General features: G+C 34.1%; 1 protein-coding gene across 1 annotated transcript; it reads right to left on the bottom strand.

Moving 5' to 3' along the window:
- Positions 1 to 8: 8 nt before the first annotated feature.
- LOC126688440 (uncharacterized) lies at positions 9 to 14,971 on the bottom strand. Its single transcript, XM_050383138.1, has 18 exons — positions 14,144 to 14,971; positions 13,711 to 13,821; positions 13,517 to 13,573; positions 13,259 to 13,335; positions 13,069 to 13,168; positions 11,516 to 11,589; positions 9,951 to 10,051; positions 9,756 to 9,859; positions 8,889 to 8,942; positions 8,728 to 8,783; positions 8,601 to 8,639; positions 4,279 to 4,420; positions 3,818 to 4,002; positions 3,495 to 3,562; positions 3,166 to 3,238; positions 2,595 to 2,656; positions 1,166 to 2,441; positions 9 to 451 (listed from the first exon to the last, which is right to left on the bottom strand). The coding sequence occupies exons 1-18, from the start codon at positions 14,222 to 14,224 to the stop codon at positions 190 to 192; spliced, it is 2,922 nt and encodes a 973-aa protein (XP_050239095.1). The 5' UTR covers positions 14,225 to 14,971; the 3' UTR covers positions 9 to 189.
- Between the last annotated feature and the right edge of the window lie 1,979 nt (positions 14,972 to 16,950).

Genomic DNA, 16,950 nt, shown 5'->3' on the forward strand with positions numbered 1-16,950 from the left:
AAAATAAATAAAAGGAAAGACCTATGTATATCATCTATGTGAATTGGCAGCCTGGTTCCCTTCTCAAAACCTCATCCAGTGTACCTCTACTACTGCCCTCGGGTTTGAGGAAGCAATTAAAATTATAAATAAAAAGCAAAGATTTAATAAACAATTCTTTACATTGATGATGGAACTTACATGCTACAATTAGCAAGCACAGTGAAACACAGAATTTCCAAGGCAACTTGCTTTCTTTGCTATCTTTCTAACACCAGTTTCGTTATGAGAGGATTTTCCACTACCAGGAGATATGTCAATTCTGTCCATTACATTGATCTTAGGGGCCTCAAGAATTGCCTTGGGCAGTGATAACGCATATTGCATACCCCAAATTGAGAGTGGCCTCATGTATATAAGAGATCGGAAGTGCCCATCAATTGTCCATCCCTCTGGAGTCTGGAACCAATATCTGTATTTGGCAAAAAGTGAATGTCAAATTAAATAAAAATATACATATGATAGAAGATAAGATACTCCCTTGTAATTCCAATTTGTCTTTACCAGGTAGTACCATAATTAACTCTGACAAACACATTCTTTACCATCAAACCAAATCTTACACTGCCTCCTTACCCCGCCCACTATTGTCATTGATAACTGCTCTAAATGGTAATGTAGACAGGTAGCATTTAATTATGTGAGAATTTCAAACGGCTGTTTGGAAAAGGACACAAGACATTCAGCTAAGTATAGTTTAACCAGGTTGGGCTTTGACTACGTCACAAAAATTTGTTTCAGTTTCTCATGTCAAACATTGGATGATCAATTTCTAAGCAAACATAACACTGGGTTTTCACATACAATGGGCTAGTCATTATTTGAGGACCAAGGCTGACCTAATTCAAAAAAGTTCCAAAACAGTCCTAAAGTTGGCATTAAAGAACTGATTGCTGCACTGCATTGTAAGATATACACAGCTACCAAAAAAATATCCATCTCTAGCTATGGTAAGTCGGTAACACACCACAGTTTTAAATATTTTGGATCCCATTAAATTGATCAGTTATTGTGACTTGTATCATTCCTATAGTGACCAATGAAAATATTAATATATTTGATTAGGGTTTTAAACTGGGTGTCAAATCAACATTATAAATGATTAATGCATATGCATGGAACTTACCCGTATCCTTCTTCTGACCATCCCGCAATAAAAATACCTTCAGCAGTTGTAAAGGCCTCCTCCTCCATTCCAGCTAGGATCATTGTAGCTGCCACGCCATAGGTGACACCGGACCATATTTCACGTGACTGCATGCAAGACTCGTCCACCTTTCCATTGGGATGCATCCCATTTACAGCACCCATTCTGCCTCCTTTAACTTTCATTACATTGTAATCATAGATTTTCATGAGAGCACTTTTGATTTTGAAATCATCAAAGAGTGAAGGCAAGCCTGAGGATGCTGTATACCATTGCCCTGCCAGTTGATCAGCTTGTATAGATTTACTATTGCTACTTGACCCACTATCATAGTTAAAATAAGAACCATTCCATAATTTTTCCTCAAATGATTGTTTGGCCCTCAAAAAGTTTCTCTTGCACTTTTCAGCAAAACTTCGGTCCCCGAGTTCAAAGGCCATTGCAGCTGCAGCTTGGAGTGCAGAAAGCCACAAGCATCCACAGTAAGCACTCACACCATGAACTGTCCAAGCATCATATGTTTGATCAGGGAACCCATCATTCTCAATGAGACCATCATTGTCCTTATCAAACTGTTCCATGTATTCCATGGCAGTACGAACAGCAGGCCAAACATCAACTCCAAATGACATATCCCCTGTTGCAGCAAAGTCTCTATACACCTGAAGCACAAACTTCGGATTCAGATCCTTCCATTTGCTTGTATCATGAATATTATATGCATTCATCTCATTCCATGGATCATGTGTTCCCAGATCATGTGGAACAGCTCCTCTAACCTTACGAATTCCACAATTTCCCTCTGCCAGAAACTTTACTTTTCTTCCATCCTCAGATAAGACAGCTTTCGCAAAATCACGCTGTATATTGAGTTCAATCTTGGGAAACAGCTCAAGAAGTGCAAATGAAGCATAGAAGTGCACATCATATGTGCACCACATGATGTATTCCACTCCTTCCAAGTACAAAAACCTTCCAACGTCATCATTTTCATTTTGCGGGTCCAGCATTTTGAAGGGATGCAAAGAGCAGTTGGTGTATCTCTTTTTCAGAGCAACCACAGACTCATTTTTGCTGGAACAATTTGCAATCACTGCTTCATCTTTGTCTTTCACTCCAGAACTATCTGTAGCATGCTCAATAACTGCATCTTGTCTGCCATCCCCCTTGGCATCAGTCACTTTGACATCTGTGTTTTCCACTTCTACCAATTGATGCTGATCATTTCTCATGTTTGAAGTTGATGATTCAGAATCTGCACAAAAATATCAAATCAGTCTTAATGTTATTTCTCACCTTTATGACAAGTGAAACCAGAAGAAAATGATATTGGCAATATAATCCTTCCTTGGAAACCAGTTTTTACTCGTAAAATATCAAGATGTAAAATAATAGCATAGATGAGTACCAATCCAAACTGTTCCGCCGGCAACAAGGAAGTACAGCTCATTAAATAATGTGAACTTATACCTGCAAATATTGGACGTAGCATTATATACCTAACATGAAAGACAAAATATTTATAATATATATATATATAGCAAAAAAAAATAGCATAGGTGCCAAATCAGTCACTTTAGCTAATCACTGGAATATAAGATTTTGCTAGCCATAAAAGCTCAACCCAATGGTACTGATGAATGTGAACAACTGGGACATTTAGAACAGGCTTGATGCCAAGGGTGATTAGGATGCACCATGAAGGGTTTCCCCATAGAGTCATAGCCAAGCCACACAAGTTTTTCAATGTGCATATAAATGTGAGGAACGAAACGCATACATAAGGCAAGCCTTTCAGTATGATGTCAGCAATGAAGTCATGAATTCTGCAAAACTTTTAAAGATTTGAAAGTCCAACATCTAAGACATTAAAAGAGCTTCTCCGGAAAGGCCTTGTTAAGCCTTTCACAAATTTAATTAGACGAAGCGAACCATTTTGTAGGAAATGATAATAGTTTAACTAAGTATTAGTGTATTACCACTCTGGTAGCCTTGGATCATTCAGGATAGGATTTTGCCAAATCTCTATATCCTCTTCCCACCGCTTATAATCTGTTCAAGATTTCAAAAATATATATACTGTTATGACATGCAATACATAACTTGGAACTGCTAAAACACAGCCATTTTGAAGCTTATAAAAAGGAAAACAAAAAACAATAATTACAAACTACAACATTCCAGAAGCTTAGTATATAGAAATAAACTACACAGCACTTCATGTCCAAGTATTTGGAACACTGACCTTGACATAAAAATAAAATAAGAAAGAAGAAAGAAAGAAAAGATGCAACCAAAAAATACATACTAGTTAGAGCATCATGCACCAAGTCCTGGGCAGCCCTTTCAGATGTGCCATAAAATTTTGTGTACCTCCTGCAACCAAAAAAAGAAAATAAAAAACAACACAATAAAAGAAAAAATAAGCTTAGGAAACAACTACCATGACACACATTGTCAAATAAACAAGCAATGGCACAATTTTCAATCATGATACCGAGTGTAACAGAGAACAAAGTCCAAAATTCTTGATTTTAAGCTATCAAGGATTTCGAACATGATTGGTTTTTGTAACTTATTAAATGCTCAATCATGCACATATGGACAAGAAAAAGGAGAGCATAAATCTACCTATGGTATGAGCTGCCCTTCAAAAATTTTACTTTTGGAGATGACCATGCAAGAGCAAAGGCAACAGTGCACTTCCCATGAGGTTCCACCCATGCAGAGGCAGAAACTGCAGCGCAGGCTGTCTCTCCAGGCGAAGAGGGAATGCTTGGTCCAGAATTGAAGTTCTCTCGATCAAATTGCCCATCCTAGAGATACAGTCAAGAATTAGAGCTAATTATGGTCAGGAACAAAGTCTTATTGTCAATACTTGATTGCAAACTTGCAAAATTGCAATGACACTGTAATTTACACAAATTTATAAACTCAGAAGCTCTACACATACAAAATTCAAAATTAGTGAAGTGTGGCCACTAAATATCCAGTTTGAAGCTTTAAACAGCAAAATTTCTCCAGACTATAGGTGACTGCTTGCCATAGAAGGCAAAAAGAAGAGAGCAACCTAAAAAAGGAGAAATAATTACCTTAACCATTCTACCCCACATGTCCTTTGCCGTAACGCGACTTCCTTCAGACAGCCCAAAACATGGAAGAACAGTCACACTTACGTTCTGAGTTTCACATGCAGCTATTGCAAAAGTAACAGGAGGGTTCCCTTTTGCAGTCCTGCAAAATTTACATAATCCTTAGAAACAACTAAGATCCAGTCAGTTTCTTCAAAATTTCATTAGAAAAAGCGAAAAGACTACTCAGTTATGAATGACTGGAAAGAAACTAACTTCCAAATCTTCCACCTGAATAAAGTTTTTCCTCAGGTGTACTGAATGAGCAGAAAGAAAATTTTGAAAAATAGACACAAGTGAAAATACGTCTACAGACATGCAAAATGAAACATTTTTTGAGTAAGAACTAAAAAACAGAAATGAAAAACATTAAAAATATATTTTTTTGAATAAGGAATAAAACAACCTCCTTGATCCATTTCCAACCATCCAATATGCCCATTTCCTAGATGGCACCATGAATCCTTTTTAAATGCACATTACAGTCAACACTACTAACAGCCAAGTTTAAGGCATGTTTTAGTTTTTTCCTTCAGTTTTCTATTCTCTTTTCTTTTTTACCCTCTTCTAATTAAAACTCACAGGCAATATGCTAGTTACTTTATCTTAAAAATTGTGAATTTTGAAAGACTATTTTACATAATGGAGTAGTTAAGTAGAAGTAATACAAATAAATATGGATTTATATTGTATTGCATAAACAGTGCAGGAGGCTTTGAGTTTCCAACATCACAACAACAAAGCCTTAGTGCCAAAATTTTGGGGTCAGTTATGGATCCTCGACAAATTAGTTAGAGTCAGGTATTTTTTTTCTCCATTCTACTCTATCTAAAGTCATACTCTCTGTTACTCCCTTAATTGACATGCTCTTTTTTATTATTTCTACTAATGTGAGTTTTGTTCTTTTTCTACCTTTTTAGTTCTCTCAACTTGGATCAACTTACTCTTTTTTGCTAGTGCATTAGTTGTTATCCTTTGAACATGACCTCACCATCTTAAGTGACTCTCCCTTATCTTTTCATCAATAGGGGCTACCACTATCTTTAAGCAAATTTCCTCATTTCAAATCTTATCTTTCCTTATATTTCCACTTATCCATCTTAGCACTCTCATTTCAACTACACCCATTTTAATAATATGATGCTCCGTAACAGCCTAATATTTGGTACCATAGAGCTGGTCATATCTTACAAAATTTTTCCTTTAACTTATGAGGTATCCTACGATAGCACAACACTCTTGATACACTTCTCCACTTCATCCACTTTGCTCGTATCCTATGATTCACATTCTCTTCAATATCTCCATCTTTATGAATTATATTGACCAAAGATATTGAAAATTGTCGCTCTTTAGCATCTCTTGACCATCAAGTCTTACTACTCCTTTAATTATGTTTCTACTTTTACTAAATATACATCCCATGTACTTTGTCTTAACCCTACTTAATCGAAAACCTTTAGATTCTAAAGTGTCTCACCAAATTTCTAAACTGCCATTAACTCTACTTCTAGTTTCATCTGCTAAAACAATATCATCTACAAATAGCATACACCAAAGCACTTCCTCTTGGATCGATTTAGTGAGCTCATCCATCACTAGTGCAAAGAGATATGGATTTAGTATTGATCCTTGATGCAAGCTTCTAACATTAGCAAAAAGAAAATAATAAGAACAATAGGAGGGCAGAAGCTAATTAGCCCTGGCTCAAATGGCACTTCCAACTCTCACAAGTGTAGGTGGAGGGTGAAAACATGGGTTCAAACCCACTATATATGTGTAACTTTCCAAGAAACTATCTCACTCATGCTCACTCTTTAACCCTTTCCACTCTAAAGATATTTAAGGTCGATATTTTTTACATTCAAAACAAACTACTTCCATGAGACTAGGTTAGTATGGTTGATATCACCATATATGATCAACTAATTCACATTTCCTACATTTCGAAATTTTAATTTTAATTGTTTACTCCAACGAATGTCTGCCAAAATCGCTAAATATATCAAAAAAATAATGCTACAGACACAAACTATTTTACAACATTTTTACAAACTCCTAATGTGGCAAATTCTTACTAGTTCTAATATGGGCCCATCACTAACATCACATTTTTACTTGTAATAACCATTTGGAAAATACTAAAGCCACATCAGCAGTTTGTAAAAAAGTTATAAAATAATTTGTGTCTGTAGCATTACACATATCAAAATACTTTACATACGGATCCACATTTATTCCACACATCCAATATCACAAAAAATACATGTCTGAAATGCCATACCCTGTTCAAGAAATCATGTTTGATACGGAAAACAGTGTTAAAGGCGATTGAACCAAGAATGAAGTATTAGCATATGCCTTGAATTTGTGATCGCTTTTAGAGAGGTGTTAACAAAATTTTAGGTAACAATCACTTTGTGATTTGCTTCAGAGAAAAGAGTGTCTAGGACACCAAAGTGGCAAAATATATTAAGCCACAATTCCATCGGGTTTGTTCCATGAGAAAGGCACAGTAAAATACAAATCTGCCTAATTCACAGACTTCAATCCCCTGCTTTGTTTTATGGTAAAATGCCTTTTCATTCAGTAAGGCTCATGCTAGTACACATTTGCCTAATTCACAGACCTCAATCCCCTGCTTTGTTTTATGGTAAAATGCCTTTTCATTCAGTAAGGCTCACGCTAGGTATCATAATTTAATAAACACATATTTTCTAATTATGCTGATTCATCTCTGATGTCTTAAAATGCTTGCATGAATCTGAATTAGGTTGTTAATATAATATCTATTTTTCACCCTGAAAAATTACCATTATCCCAAAAACTTAAGTTATTAGAAAATGAAGAATTTATTTACTTGTCCTATATTCTAACACACTGTTTATGTTATTTTCCCTTCATATTTCAATTATAGAGACCATGGCTGCAGACCTCATGTTCTTTATCCATATATATATTGATATACCAAAAATCACCCAAGTTAGGGAATAACAGATCTACTGGGATGCCAAATTACTGCTTCAGCACCTTAGCTCAGCCTGCTCTTCAAGGCCTTAGTACTCTTCAGCACTGAGGTACCTTTCAACACCTTAACTTGGCCTAGCTCTTTGAGCTGATTAAATTCCCAATGCCAGACCAGAGCTGAACCAGTCTGGGTTGGGAATAGGGGGCAATTGATATACCAAAAATCACCATGGTTAGGAAATAACGGATCTAGTAGGATCCTGCTGAAAGTAAAATTCCATCCTATGAGGGTTATGCTTAATTAGTGGATAAATTAAAGGAAGACACCTAATGAGGCAGCCAATGAGGGGCCTCCTTCAAGTATTATAAGAAAGGGCTCTACATCACACAATAGGTACAAAAAACATAATAACTTTGAGATACTTTACTTCCTCCTTCCCTGTGATTGATTATTGACTTAATCATCGGAGGCTCACCAACCCACCCCCCCCCCCGATGGACTCCTTGACCTTTATTTTTGCAGGTTCCCTGGGTTCAGATTGGCTGTGCATGTTTTCCCACCATCATAAATACATTTTTTTCCCCCTCTTGATTAGGTATTGTAGAGAACAGGCATGTATGAACTTCAGTTCTTACAAACTCGCAAGTGAATTTTTCAACAAGATCCAGCATATATACCCCAGTATTTAACACTCTGGTCTTCATTCCAAGAAATCAGAGGAAGTTCCCATTTCCTCCTCTTAAACTCACCCCTGACCCCACTTAATGAATAAATAAATAAACAAAATTCCTTGGCCACCATCCTTTTTTTTTTCTGGCATGAACTGAAACAATGATAGCACAGAAAATATTGACTATACCTAAGTTTTGATAACAAAAGGTCAGTGTGTTATAGAATCCCAAAGACACAAACATCCCATTTATAATTTACCTAATCTTAAATTTATTTATTACCTAAACAAAACCTTTTCAAGCTTCTTCTGAACGAGTTATATAAATGTTTCAGTGACTTCAAAATGCTTTTAAGTCTCGAGTCTAAATGCTTAAAAATTGTTTGTCTTCCTTACCTTCAGTTTTTCAATCTCTTTGGATGGTTTGTCATTGAAAAACTAAAACAGAAGGTTAAGGACTTCCCTTGTGCTTGTTTTTATTTTTCCTTTGGGTGGGAGCGATGTCCTTTTTTATTTTTCAGAAGGGGAGGGGGGGGTGTTCTTTCAAATACTTCTTCATCACTTTTCCTAAAAGTGCAAGGAAATCATCAAGAGAAAATATGCAAACCAACCATCATATATAGCTATTAAGGTTTGATGACTTGCTTGTGATGAAGAAGTACACCAGAGACTCCATCTTCGCCACTATCAAAAAGGAAAAAGAGAGTTAATTTATATACAAATATAAAGGGTCACATAAAGGAAACAAAGAAAATGTAGCATATGCACTTACATAAATGGTTCATTCACATGATCTCCTGACAATTGTGAGACTCCACCAATTGAATTCTGCACAAGAGGAAACAAGGACTGAATAACCAAGGACCCATGCTATATCTTTCAATTGCTTGTAATAAGGGTAATATAACTTTGATAGCAAGAAACAAATCTTACCGCCCATGAAAAGAGAAGGCTGACTTTAGCCCTTTCCCGGCCAGTGTTAACTAACTACAACAGAAAGAAGTAACAGTCTCAAAAGCTAGATAATAAAAAATCATCTCAAAATTAGATATCAGAAAATGCATAAAATTGAAATATTCCTTAAATAATTAGAAAATGTCATCAGACCACAGAATGTATGGATGGGTTTCTATACAGTTTGCTGAGAAGAGTAACACAGTCAAATTTAATTCTTAAAGGTTTAACGCCCACAACATTCAGACAGATGCAACATGCTGAACTCCACAAAGCAAATTTGAGTTTGAATTTTTGAAACGGGGCATATTTGCATACTTAAGAAATAAGAACCAGCCTTGAATTAATGGTGTCTATGGTTGAGGCATACATGAATCAATTCCAATGAGTTTCACTCCTTGAAAAACTCATCTGATTAAAGCAAATTCAGCTACTCAACATCAGTAACCACACTAATAGCATGGATACCGTTTCCAAGTCAAGAAATGAAAACCAGTAATTGAATTGGTCCATCCAAAAGGTATACATGGAAAAGGACCAGCTATATCAAATTATTAAATGACAAAAAACTAAAGTTGGTAGTAAAAACTTTTTATCAACAGAGCTTCTTAGTTGATAAAGCTACATATTGTTTTGATGTGACAAAAGTTATATGAGATATATGTCTTGAGAGATAACGATATGCCCATGCTTTCTAATGACTGAACATACATCAATTGAATTACTAAAACTTCAAGCACCTGCAATATTAGATGCTAGAAGTTAACTCTTGCCTATATATGAGGTTAGGGATCTAGGATCTATATCATTGAACAGTATCTGACAAGAGAAGTTATTTGAACATACCGTGTAAACAAAAACAGCAGTAGGAAGACTGCTCTCTCTATAATTATGTGGTATGAAGGGTGATATTTGTCGACAAGATATTTTCAGCTCTGGGTCCGGTTCACCTAAAAGAGTAGGGGTATGTTAACTAAAACATGAATCCAAGATGAAATCGATGTACAAACGGTAAACAGAAATAACAGTGTGGAATGTTACCATCATATATTGTCCATGCCCTAGGAAACAGAGCATGGTATGTAGAATGCTGGCCACTCAGATTCCAGCCCCATGATGATATACCCTGATCACCAGCTTTCCTGTCACAGCATGAATGCAAAATTAAGGGAACAATCTCTACCTATCTAACTTTGACTTTTAAACCTCAAACTTAGACAAAGAACTACTGAATGAAATCATCTAGTCTTCCCACATTGAGTCACAAAATAAATAACCACAAAAGTCACTCTTAGACTTGAACTCCAAGAAAGAATCATCCAGAATTCTTGTAGCAGAGGCATAACTTTTAATAACATCTCCATTAGAAGTCAACGATCATTAATACTCGTTATTGAAATCTGCCAATGCACGGGCAACTTAGATTACCACAGAACATCCATCTACAATATTTCACTCTCCGGCTTAGGAGAGGGTTCCAAGACTGCCCTTTCATGCCAATAGGAGCACATAGACCCCCTATTTGACATAATATCTGAACTCATGAGTCTAAATTATTTTTTTTGGTAAGAATTATGTTAGGTTATTGCTGACCCATTTGACTCAAAAACCAATATTCCCTAGGGATGCACAAAATCACCCACAAACCCTGTGCATGGGTTCAACTTAGGAGAATTGAATCAAAGACATTAGATGTGCAAGTGTGATTTTAATTTGTTGTTGCAGGTGTAACAGAAGCATGTAAATTTACATAAATGCCAAACTACACTTTTCATCCTCTAACAGAGGGTGGTAGTTTCAATTTTGTCCCTATACATTTAATTGTGACAATTTGATGCAGTACAGGGGCAAAAAAAAAATAGATATAAAAGAAAAGAAGATAAAACAGGATAAACTCAAAGCTTCACCGCCTAGAATTTGCCTAAAAACCTTAGGCTTCATCACCTAAGGATGCTTGGAATCACCGCCCAGTGACTGAAAAACATTCTCTAATCATTAAATTTTTAATTCCCATTGCCATGTCCCAAACTATTCCTAGGCCTCTTTTTATTAGGATTCAGGGATTACATTAACCCACAATTACATCCCATTAAATCCTTTTAAATCCTAACAACATTAAGATCAAATTCAAATTTAAATTTCAAATTTAAAAAGAAAGTTCAAAATTCAAAAATTAAATTTGGAAAAAATATAATAAATTTGGAAATAAAATTGACCGGGCTTCTTGCATCACAATTTGTCCTTCAACCATTAATTGTGTCAGTTATGTCCCTCAACTTCCAAAATCAATTCAACTTTTACAAATAAAATTGAATTGATTTTGTAAGTCAAGGGATGATGCAATTAATAGTTAAGGGGCCTTATTTTGAAGTCAAAGGATGAAATTGATACAACTAAATGTATAGAGACGAAATTATTACAACTAAAAGTATAGTGACGAAATTGAATATGTGACAAATGTACAGGGACCAAAATTGTGGTTTGCCCTTACATAAACTATGACCGAAAGTCGCAATAACAAGTAAATACCTTGTTACACATAAAGATGATAAGAATCCATTATTTCTTCCATATAAGTATTTAAAATTCATAAGATGCTTTCTTACCCCAGCCCCTCATGTTGGCCTGGAGCCAAAACAGAAGCAAAATTTTTGTTTCCACCATCTCTTGATATAAAAATCTGCAATACCACAACAACAAAGTAAAAAACAAAAGTAAATTCGTGGTTCCAATTCCATGTGTGTCCACTATAAACAATTGGAAAGCAACCTTTAGCTTCTCAGATCACATGGACATAGAAATTAATATCCACATATTCTCTATAAATTATGCAGCACCACAATATGAGAGAGCAAAAGAGCTTCTCCTCATTACATGGCTGGCTAAGTGCATTGTCAATTTGTCATAGATGTAACATGGTGCAACAATTAACAAAACTAATATATAGAGTTATTAAGCACAAGCAGAAGATACAAAATAGATGGGAAGATGAAGCCAGAAATCAGCCTATTATTTTAATGTCAATATTCAGCGGATGCCTTACAAATATCAAGTGAGTTTAGAACCATTTCGTTTTCCTTTTTCAGAGGGCCATCTTCGGAATATTCAACACTACAAGAGGGCTAAGTTGGGATTTTTTTTTTTTTTAATTTTTTACAAGTAATATAAATACATTGGGGTTTCTCATCAGTTTGAAGTATTTTCTTTCTTTCTTTTCTCTCTTGTTCTATTGTTATTTCCATTTATATTTTGGTCTTTAGCAACTACCTTGATCTTCTATTTCCAAATTTCTTTCCGAATCATAGAATAAGATGGCATCCCCAGAATTCTTAAAATGTCATGACTTAAAAGAAAATATTGAGGCCTCTCAGAATGATAGAGAAGTTATGAGGCCCATGGGTTTCTATGAATGCATGCTTAGCATCTTTTTGTCAATTGTAAACTCCATAACCTTCTGCAAATTCATCATAGCCTCTACATATATGTTAGCCCTTAAAATATTAAAAAATTTATGTAAAAAATCTTTTTTTCTCATTTAATTAAGTATATGGCTAGTATTTTTATTCTTGGTTTTTCAAGTGAGAATCAAGCCCCAAACCCTCCAGTAATTCTTCTTGCATTAGTTGTCGAATTCTAATACATTTCACATTGAGTTGTATAGTTGTATAAAATTTTCAATTAGTCTGAAATATTTAATTTTTTGGGGAAAATCTTTGGGGAAGGTCCAAAAACTTCTAATAACCATCACTGCAACTTTTTATAAAACAAATTCAGAATTCCATATTTAAGGAATCAGAGAAATACTTAAAACTTTTTTTGACATCGGAACAAAAGGCTTTTCATTCAACCATTAAACTTACCCCAGTAACTCCAAACAAAAGCCGCTAGTACCCATATTTTTACAGAAGCACTTCGACTAACAATTTCCATGATATTACAATATATTATATATTCATACCATCTATGAACTTCCAAACTATTTTGGTTATATACTCAAGTTGATAGTTCACAGCATGCAATTTTTCTCTAAGATTGCATTCTAAACACACCCGTAAACCATGGTAAGGTGATTTAAGAAGCTCATAAACAAAACACAAAAGGCACATGTCTGTCTTGAAAATTAGAAATCACATAGCAAGTATATGAGGCAGAGCTTTACAGAGAATTGATTGGCCATGACAGGAGAAGCTTCACATATACCAGGAATAATTTGCCATTGCCTAAACTCGCCTCTAAAACCTCTAGATATGCTGCCACTTCTGTGATATTTATAGCAGTAGATCCTGTCAGATTAATCAAAGGCATTACAGAACAAGGAAATGAAATATCATACTTGATACACTACATACCCCATCCCCCCGAGCGGAACCCCTTGAGTTGCTGATGGCTTACAACTTTCTCGGGTGAAAGGATCAATAGGTGCTTTCTGCACACATAATTTCAGCAGAAAATCAGGTCTCGGAGGTATGTTTTAATGTTCTAAATTAATGTAAAAGCATGTCTTAATTAGTTCATCCAACTTTGAATATAAGGAGAGTGAAATAAATACCACTTGTGGAAGAACACAAAACGAATGGCCTCTATATTACAGAAAACAAGAAAATTACCCTTCCATGAGAAGCCTCTTCCCTAATATATGACCACAAACGTATACCCAGCCGAACCTTGAGATTCAAAATTCAAAAAGCAGTCAGCAGGAGACAACTTGGAAAAAAAAAAAGAAAAAAGAACAAGATGACATAATGCACTCCATCTGTTCTTCTCAATCAATGAACAAATGTAAAAGAGAACAATCTGTTACCATCTTTATTGCTTCTGTAAATGTGACACTAAATTCTTTAAGAATATTAGCATGGCTGTTTAATCTCCTTCTCCAGGCTTGTTCTGGAGGGGCAGCACTATCAAAATCAAACTGCGAAAAAGCATCGCAGACAAAACAAAATTTAGTTAGTGTAGAATATTAAAACCAAACTCTTAATTTTGATAAAACCACATAAATAATAAATCACAAAATCGCTTTGATAAAACCAACAATTTTGTTTAAGCAAACTTGTTTAGTAATAAAAGCGAACTTATTTCTTTTATTTTTCTTATATTGCGTTTCCAAAAAAATTTGAAACCTTCCAATCCTTACATTTTCTCAGCAACCAAACAAAGAGAGAATATAAGATCATAAAATTCAAAACATACATAAGATCAAGGTTTTTTTTTTTTGTAATGGCAAAGAAGCTTACCAATTGCAAAGTGGTTCTGCTGATATATTCCTCGGGCGGCCATGAATTTTTTCTACAGTGAAACAAATTCCCGCTAACCATGTCGACTAATTCTCTCTATAATACACACAAATCCGAATCCAAAAAAAAATCAATGGAGTTCCCCAAATTTTCTTCTCCAAAAAAAAAGAAAACAAAATTAAATAAGCGAAACTTCCTTGAGCTCCAAACAACAACCAAAGCGTAAAAGCTGCAAAGATCTTAAACTTCAATCCAACAAGCTTCAAAGCAATCCTTAAAGTTTATCTAAGCTAAGCTAAGCTAGGGTTTTGATTTGGAAATGGAATTGGATTTGATCCAATAATTACGATCCCGAATTCGAGTCCCACCGAAAGCTTTAATAAAAATAGGACCCGATTTATCGGGATTCCTACTTCTCCTTCTCTACAGTAATAGTAATAATAATAATATATATATATATATATATATATATAAATAATAATAATAAAGTTTGGTTTAGATATTGATATTGATATTGGTTGGTAAATGGTAGAGAGAGTATTTGAAAAGCGCTTGGCGTAGCGTGGCAACTAGTGGATCCGCCGTCTGTTACTTCAGCTCCTGCTACTCCGACTCTGAGATCGCCAGGTGGCAATTACTCTCTCTCTCTCTCTCTCTTTGTATCCTTTTTTCTAAAGATAAAGAAAACTATAGCTCTTTCTTTCTTTCTCTCTCTCTGTCTAAAATATTTAGCTCCGCTCCTGTGTTTGTTTGTGTTTTTCCAAAGAGAAGAGAAGAGAAGAGAGTGAGAGATTGTTTGCAAAAAGGTAGGTATTGTATTAAAGCTGGCGGTCTATATCAAAATGAGGGGTCACTTTTCCTTCCCTGTCTCTGAGGTCTCATTTTTCATTTTTTATTTTTCGTTTTTCATTTTAAAATGAACGAGTGGCGTTCTGTGCCTGATTTGATTCTTCAAACAATTGTCAACAGATTTTTTTTTTTTTTTTTTTTTTTTTAAGATTGTTCAAAGCAAGCAACAAAATATCACAATATTCTTATATTTATTGGTAATGAATTTTAAAATAATGTATTTTTTTATAAATTGAAATAAAAGAATTTCAAATTGAATTAACTAAAACTTACTAATTTATTATATTTTAATTTATGATGACTAACACACCTAATTGATGCAAAACCATTAGTATGAAATTTTGTTGTAGTTGTAGTAGAATAACTTTTTTTTAGCTCAAGTAACAACTCTTATGAGTTATAGTTACTTTAATTAGTAAAGTATTTTGTAGTTAAATGAAAGGATTTAAGAATTCAACTTACTAAAAACAAATTAATATTTTAATTTGATGATAAAAGATAACCATCATAAAAAAAAATGTCATAAATTAAAATCTATCCTCTCTAATAAATAAATAAAATAGCACCTCCTAACATTGAGAGGCCCAAATTCAAATCTACTCGAATTATATTTATAGAAAATTATCTACAAACACTTCTTTGTTTGTAATATATTTAATAATTTTTCAAGAAACAATACTCTTTTCATGAATGATCAAACAACTTCGTCCCCTTTTTAAAATTATTTTAGGAATTTAGTGTCAATTTTTTCTTTTTGATAATTGGGTAATTAAGTGTGAAAAGTGAGACTAAGGGTATCAATTATTTTGATTAGAGGAACAAAATCTCATTTCTTAAAAATCAAGAATAGCAAAATTAATTACTTAAGCTCTATATATTTATTTGCCCATTATTTTATATTTTATTATTTTCTTTACCGACGAGGGTGGTGGGGTTTTAGTTTGGGGTGATTTTTGTTTGTTGTAAGAAGTGAACTGACTGTGACTAATTATGGCTGAGAAATAGCGTGCCACCACTGCCGTGTGCTTTCCGTGGGTGGTGGATGATCCGACGGAGGTAGGACCACCGACATATAAATGGCAACCTCTTCTCTGCAATGTGTCAGAACCTTTTTTTTCTTTTTTGTGTAATCCTTTCTACTTCTAGATTTAGCCATTTTCTTTGACCAATTTATTGAAGTTTTTAAAGCAGTTTCTACGTTGAAAATCTCTTTATTAAAAAATAAAAACTTATTTAAAATCTTCCACTGGTCTGGTGGTAGGACTACTCTGTTTGACTTTTTTGCACTTTGCTTTGCTTTTCCTTTCTTTTCTTTTTTTTCACTAAAATTCTGGTTAAGATTTTCATGTTGGGCAAATTTTATAATTTCACCATTGCAGTGGATTTAGATTATGTTTTTGTTAAATTTTCTATTCTATTTGTTAAAATTTATTTGCATATTATAAAGTTATAAAATGTATTATTTTATTTAAAATACTTTTAAAAATAGTACATAACAAATAAGAGAAAATAAATAAATAAATAAGTCAACCCAAACTTACATAAAATTTAAAATTTAACTTGTATAAAGAAAATTAAAATTCTAACTTATTTTTATTACTAGCTTAGATACAGTTATTTAAAACTCATACAACTATATTTTTCCCATCTTATTTTTAAGGGACCCTAAAAATGATTATTCTTGTAAAATATTTATTGAATTTATTTTTTTGCATTTATGTATGCAGGATAACTACTTTTGGTATTTAGAAAATATGTCTTTTATCACTGCGTACTCTTAGTGTGATGGTTACTTTACAAGTATAAGTACTTGTGGAGGGTGGAAAGTAATGGCCAAAGTTCAAGTCTCCAAAAAGGAGACTCACACACATATACACCTAAATTATGTTAGAATATAATTTTTATCTTTTACAAAAAAAAAAAAAAAAAATGTCTTCCTTATCTCTGGATTATATTTG

The sequence above is a fragment of the Quercus robur genome, chromosome 6 (assembly GCF_932294415.1).
Source record: "Quercus robur chromosome 6, dhQueRobu3.1, whole genome shotgun sequence".
NCBI lineage: Eukaryota > Viridiplantae > Streptophyta > Magnoliopsida > Fagales > Fagaceae > Quercus > Quercus robur.

Bases quoted from the DNA above. Each gene is read 5' to 3' on its own strand.
- LOC126688440 (XM_050383138.1), bottom strand. From the start codon at position 14,224: ATGGTTAGCGGGAATTTGTTTCACTGTAGAAAAAATTCATGGCCGCCC. The intron at 8,640-8,727 runs GTAAGTGCATAT...CCTTTTTGATAG, and splicing joins CATGTGAATGAACCATTTAT to TGGCGAAGATGGAGTCTCTG. The intron at 2,442-2,594 runs GTACTCATCTAT...ATTTTTGTGCAG, and splicing joins CGGCGGAACAGTTTGGATTG to ATTCTGAATCATCAACTTCA.